The sequence below is a fragment of the Echinococcus granulosus genome (genome assembly GCF_000524195.1).
Source record: "Echinococcus granulosus chromosome Unknown EG_S00017, whole genome shotgun sequence".
In the NCBI taxonomy this organism is placed as follows: Eukaryota; Metazoa; Platyhelminthes; class Cestoda; order Cyclophyllidea; family Taeniidae; genus Echinococcus; species Echinococcus granulosus.
In genome coordinates this window covers 907,523-914,544 of record NW_020170397.1, presented here as the reverse complement: position 1 = coordinate 914,544, position 7,022 = coordinate 907,523, and the positions used below count along the sequence as shown (strand labels likewise).

The 7,022-nt window shown below is 43.4% G+C and overlaps 1 protein-coding gene across 1 annotated transcript; it reads right to left on the bottom strand. All coding sequences in view use genetic code 11, as the record gives it.

The window, feature by feature from the left end:
- EGR_03372 (Myosin catalytic light chain LC-1, mantle muscle) lies at positions 1–4,784 on the bottom strand (the record flags this gene model as incomplete). Its single annotated transcript, XM_024492621.1, has 6 exons — positions 1–53; positions 125–202; positions 733–900; positions 4,424–4,570; positions 4,639–4,666; positions 4,719–4,784. The coding sequence occupies 6 exons, from the start codon at positions 4,782–4,784 to the stop codon at positions 1–3; spliced, it is 540 nt and encodes a 179-aa protein (XP_024353022.1).
- Between the last annotated feature and the right edge of the window lie 2,238 nt (positions 4,785–7,022).

Sequence of the window (7,022 nt, the reverse complement as noted above, 5' to 3'; positions counted from 1 at the left end):
TCATTCAGAAAGTTCAGCTTCCGTTGTTTCTTCCAGTATTCTGTCGATTAGTTCTGAAAAAAAGGGAAGCAGATTAGTTGCGGGTGGCTGTTTCAGCGAGTGTGATAGTGGAAAGAAAACTTACCTTCATATTTCACAGTTCCGTGTTGGTAGCCCATTAGCTCGAACATCTTGTCAGTCTCACTTTCACTCAGGCGTTCTCCTTAGCGTAAAACAAAACTGCGGCTTTAAGAGTTAAGAAATGCTGAAAACACGAAAGAGCTTGATAAAATCTAACCATATTAATGCTGAAGTTTTCGTGATTTAAACATAGAAGTGCTAAACACTCCAATTTTTAAAATCCATGAAGTGGTCATTTAATATCGACACCAGCTAGCAATCGCTACTTTTGTGGTAGCGACTATTTGGCGTCACTCATGAACAACCTCTAAATACGGCAAAAATAAGCTCGAAACACACGTCTGCTTCAGTTGGTCATCAAGAATCTTCCGCCCAGTTCACTACTTGAAATAAATTTACCTCAGTGATGATCATAATAAACACGTACCCAGCTTACAATGGCTACCCATGACATGACCTTAAAAGGATAAGAAATAAAGTATCCTATGGACTTAAAAATATCAAGTCAGACAAGTAGTAACCAAATTATGGCATAAAAAATTATTATCTGAAAAGTAACTAAATAATAGCTGATGCAAATGTGTGATTCAGCAAGAGGAACAGGAGCCTCACCATAAGTCTCCAGAATGTGTCGGATCTGAGCGGCGCTTAAAACGCCCTGCGATTCGCGATCGTAACTTTTGAAGACCTGCATGAACAAAACCTTGTCGGGAGGAGTACTCTCATATTTGATGGCCTGATACACCGAGAGGAATTCCTCGAAGGAGTACTGGCACTCGCCTGAAATGCAAGAGAGACGCCAGTTCACCAGGCATTGGAAGGTTGCCGTGAGCGGTGTTGGACCAAAGTAGTAAAGGAGATAGTCGTTACGATGCCTGGTTGGACATGTCATGGTGTCCTGATTTCGGCCATTTAGAAATTATTTCTGATACTTTGGTTGTGTGTCTAACTCTCGGTTTTGACAAAGGGGCCAATTAGGGGCTCCGCCATTGTACCTTTGCCGGGTGGGCTGGCCTCTGGGTCAGGCCAGTAGCCCCAAACCCCTCTGTATATGGACAATACATATTTTGCCCGAGTATTGTCTACTCTGCCTTCAGGGAAATCTCGGGGCGCTATATTGGTGAGAGTGGAAATTAAACCGGATCCTAAAGGACAAGCCTCTAGATTTCCACTGCTGGGTAATAAATCGTATTGCGACTGAAGAAGTGCATGTGTTGCGAAAGGGAGAATACAGGACGTCTTCTACCAGAAGGTCTGAAGATTAAGTTTACTTACGCCAACTACCATAGTCTCATGTTCTACAGGTGGGCTGTTGACAAGTGGAGCCATACTAGCCGTGGACCGTTTGGAAAGTCTCGTTAAGGAGCCCTCCGCCGTACCTCTATGGAGATATCAATGAGGTGGACACACGATACCTCCTCCACCTCTCTACTAGCTAGATGGAATCTAGATAGATATGGCTGGACAGTACTGGAGTGAGAACAAATTGGCAAGAAGAGGTAGACGGGGAACTGTGTTGAATTCTTTACTAAGTGACTACTTTCAGGCCAGTGTCCCTACGACTAGCAATGGACACGCGTGATGACCCGCACGGTTCCCCGTCCCCGAATCGGTTTCCAAAACGGGAAAAAATACCAGATCCAGTGAAATCGTCGATTATGATCAGTGGCTTTGTAGCCAGATATCTTCTTAGTTGCACAAATCCGATGGCTGGCACGGTTGGTTCGTGGATGTTGCTCTTAAGGCACCCACTACGCTGTGATGGCTGATGTGGGAGGTTCACCAAGGGCAGTGACAGGGATAGTACTCGAGAGAGGAGACGGAAGATGTGATACTTTAATTGCTTGTTTAACTCCTGGTCTTGGGAACAGGCAACTCAGAGGCTCCGCCATTGTACCTTTGCCGGGCGGCAATGTCTTCGGACCATGTCAGTAGCCTCCAAGCCTTTCTAGAAGTCTTGGGGCTCTACATTTATTCATTTTATACGCCTCTTCAAGTTTTACCTCTAGCACAGAAACAATTTTGCTGAAACTAATTAACTTTGATTTTGATGCAAATATTGCATGTGAATAAAATAAGATTTTTTTTAGGCATTCGAAGTACTATTTGGGAGTATACAAGGCTTAGTTGATAAATACGGCCCTCAAAGTAAGTATTCATGGTGTAATCGACAAAAGTTTTATTGATGGTCACTTAAAATGCCCACATATTAAAACTTAATGGTTCTGTGGCGATGCAAGTTTTCCCTGAAACTAAAATCGTCATAAGCTGTACTTGTGTTGAAGCATGCCATTCATGCACAGAAGGACTGGAAGGTTGTGGTCATCGTTAGAAGGTCATGCCATAAAGACAAAAGTGCAAACCATCGTGTGTTGTAAATTCATGCTTTTGTAACATTCTGTTTTACTTTTCATTTTGACCATGTAGGCACTTGAGGCTCTGCCTTTGTACTTACGCTGAGTTGAATGGCCTCTGGGCCATACCAGTGGCCCCTCTCCCGACCCTATCCCTTCTCTATATCGGCAATACACATTCCGCCTAGCACTAGGACTTTCTTTCGTCTTCAAGGAAGACTCAGGTCGTTGCACTATTACGAAAACTAGCAAAGATTTCAGGAGTCCATACGAAATTGGAAAAATGTGTGAAATTTTTACACCGATATGGTTGCTTGGTCATAATTTATCGGGTAAATGCGTTAGTGACTAGACTTCTTACTATGTCCATTAAAAAATGGAATAAAGTGTGCATTCAAAAGTACGAGTTCTTCCGGCATCACAGGTCGTGCATTCACCGGACGGCATGGCCCTACTGCCCGCTTCCTACGGTGGATTTCATGAGCAAGTAATGCTTTCTTCATATCTCTACTATTCGATTCGAATCCGGATAGATTGTCGGACAGTATTGAAAAAAAGAAAACTTGGAAGAAGGGAGGATGGACAGAATATTAGATCCTACCTATACTGATTGTCATATGGAACGGATTTGTTGTTGGGTATCCTCCAGCTCTGATTGGTACGAGGTCAGTTAACCCTCCTCCCTTTAGACACAGTGGAATTGTCGAGACACGTCAACGGAAATGGAGTCAAATGACTTCCCACTTGCACGAAAGTTTAAGGACCACTGTTCCTGACTCGTAAGTGGCTTGCAGAACGCAGTTGTGCCGTGATATGTCATACCCGGTCTGCCTCCATCATGCCTACAGCCAACCATCCTGTAAATGGGCAGTACTCACCCCCACCGGCATGACTTCTTACAACTTCAGGAGAGAGACTGAAGGGAGCCAAAATCCTGCTTATCAATGAGTCAACACTTCGCTCTGTTGACGGGGTAGTATTTGGGGTTAGAATAATCATTATAATGTGTGATGATTTATTTTCCTAATCCATCGTCTACCTTACGTCTGGCAGTCTCCACGCTCCAGTGCTAGGTAGACTACGGGCAGCTCGCAATATTGCTGCAACTTAATTTAGTAGATTTTTTTCTTCCAATATTGTTCAGATTTCCAAAATTCACAACATACAGGAGAGTAGGAAAGGAGCAAATCTGCAATTTTGAGATTGACAAGACGCACTCATCTGGACGAAGAAGGAGGCAGCAATTCGTTCCTCATCCGATTACTCCCGCCTCACAGTTAAGTCTTAACTTCAACCTAATTTAAATTCGTTTCGATTTCAAAGAATAACGGCAGCATCAATTTAACAACGTGGGTGACAAATTAAGTGAAGTTCTTTTCCTTCAAAAGCCTCCATTTTCACGTTGATGTATGAAGTGGATGCTGGCATCCACCTTAGGCCTGGTGGTACCATTACCGCTACCGTGCTTTAACGTCCCTTCTAAGCATCCTCTAATCTGCAACTTTTACACTGAAACTTTCCATCTACACTACAAACTGCTGACTGGCTCCACTATAAGTCTCAAGTGGGTGCAACTTTGGAAGGTTCCTACAGCTTGATATCACCATGACGAGAATGTCATACCCTCCTCCATACTAATCTCTACTTTTTAACACCCATTTAAAGTAACAAGCTTGCCTAATATTATTTTAGATGAAGTCAGTACATGTACCATACAATTCATTGTTGCCTATCAAATTATATTGAGAAGGACTGAGTGAAACTGGTTTAAATTTACGTCCAAGTACCATACATCGCGAAGGTGGAGTCAAAGAGATGAGAAAAAACCTAAGCTGTTCATGTTTTGAGCAAAAAGGACAGCATTCAAGAAAAGGGATTAAACCCATCTTAAAAGGTCGAAAAGATGGTACTACTTATATAGTTGGCTAACCAGTCGGTCATCCACCCACCTGCCTCAGTCAAAGTCCCATTCCGAAGACAGCAGGCATTGGTGGGGTTGAGTCCAGTGCACCGAAGGAGGTCGGGCACGCGGCTTGCATCCACCATGCCATCGTGACCGTCCCAGAAATCAAAGACCTCGAACACTTCACGCACGTCTGTAGAAAGTCAAGTGTGTAACTAGGGCACACACAACAACAGCCTCACCACGGTCATCCACACTTACCATCTACCTCGGCTTTTGAAAGGTTGGCCTGCAAGAGGGCAGAAATAATAAATCTGGTAAAAAAACCTTCAATGACTTACCATTGTGAACTGTGAGGATATGCAGAAGGGTAGGAGAAGTTGGGAAGATTCGGGGGTTCTGCTCATTGGTTGGATGTTGGGTGTTTAATGGCAGGTCGGGGATTGGTGGAGGGAATTTTCACAACTTCCTTTCAGTACGTCAGAGAGTTTTTCATATTGTTTCACAAAAACAAACTTATTTAAAAAACTTTTAAGCAAATGAAGTAATTTAAAATAAATATTTTTACACTATTTGTCGTCTAACTCGATTAGATCAGTCCTGTGCCAGATTTCTGATAAGTAAATCCATGTTGGCCATTGAAACATCAGATATATAGGTGGTACATAAGTTAAAAAATTTCCTTTTCACAATCTAATCCAAATGAGGCAACTATTTGTTTTTGTACCTAATGTGAAGCCCCCATTAATTTCGAACTCGAATCAAATAACCCTTGACGGTAGGATGGAGCGTTTATGCAATGCTTGATTTGTTTGCTTAACTCTACGTTTCAGGAAACAGACCACTTAGGGGCTTCGTCACTGCTCCTTTGCCGGGAGGCCTGGCAACCAGGCCATGTTAGTAGCCCCAAGCCCTGCTGTGTGTCAATACATATAAGCCAGAGTATTTTGCCTCCTTTCGCTTGAAGGGAAGTCTTGGGGCGCTACATTGTTGGCAATGGAAAGCAAACCCGCTCTTAAAGGATAACTACCGTGATAGCGTCTCAGTGTGACGGACGAATTAAATATGCTGCGAATGGAAAAAGCTGATGATGACTCCCAACAGTAGGATTGAAAATGAAGTTTACCTTTGTCAACCACGTCGGTCTTATGGTCTGCGGGAAAGTCAGTAACAGCCAAGGAGACACTAATCGCAAACCGTCTATAAGAGTTTGTTACGGAGCAGTCCACGGTAACTGTGTGATGATGCCGATTATTTGATTGTGCGATACCAATTCCACCTCTCAATTTGTTAGATAGAACCCGGATAGATACGGCTAGGCACCTCTGAATTGGGAACGAAGTAATGAGAAGGAACAGATGCAAAACCTTACCTTCATGCTAAATGATTGCCTTGGGCCAGTGTTCCAATGACAAGCGATGGACACACGTGATGGTCAGCACATCCTCTGCCCGCCAATACAGTTCTTACACAGGATAAAACTCCAGATCCAGTAGAATCACCAAGGGGGGTCAGTGACAGTGCGGTCAAATATCTCCTCAGTTGCATGAAAATCCGATGACTGGAGAGGTTGGTTCGTAAGTGCTTTTCTTGCAACACCGATTAAGTCGTGATGGCCGACCAAGGATAGCGCTGGGGGCGACGTTCAAAAGGGGAGAGGGGCTATAAAAAATGTCGCGTTACGGGTTACTTTGGGGCTCCACCACTGCGCTTCCTCCAGGTGACTTGGTCTCTCGGCCACACCAGGAGCTCCAATTTGTTCCGCAGGTCAACAATACATATTCCGCCTGTCTTCTTTTGTCCTCAGGGAAGTCTGCGGGCACCGCATCAAACTTCGTATCTTTAATGTCTAAATTTTGTTTAAAGTCATTTGCTCATTTTAGCCATAATTCTTGACTTTTACAACAAATTTTTAGTAACCAAACAAAATATTTGAGAGCCCAAAACATTTCCGTTTTCTACTTGCTAAATTTAGGGAATCAAAATCCAACGCTTGAGACCGCCTTGATGATTGTCATAGTGGCAATTCCGTCAGCTTCCCAATCAATGTCAATGGTGATCCTTGTTTACTTTCTTTCCATTTATGTGCGTGAGATGTGCTACCGTTGTCAGTTGGGATTTACACCATAAGGAAATGACTTTAACACAACAACTCATTAACTTGCACGTATTTTTTTTTTCAGGGATAGTGGCGAAAGTCATACAAGCGATTACGACTTGGCAGTCAAACTGCTCGCGGAGAGAAGGAGGATAAGTAATGGGTGTTGTCTTCCATGGTTTAAACACTTGACAAGCCGTGTTTAACACCCTATATTTTACTCCGAACTGAAAAGAGCACACTGCTGTACAACTTTTACTTAACAGCAGTTCTTGAAGGCTTACAAACCAAAGAAATAGTGTATTTTGAATTTTGGTAAAAACTGACTGTAAATAAAATAAATTTTAACTGAAAATTTGGCTGAAGCAGTGTTGCCACCACCGTGGTAGCATAAGTGCACTCACACTGGCGCCAGTGAGAGCCATAGCAACCGAGTGTTTGCACGCTCGAGTGGCCAATCACCTACCGTGCCAATGTTGCCATGTCGACACACTGGAGGCTAAGGCGAAGCAGAGGAGGTTAGTCGCAGCTCCACTCATCTGACGTG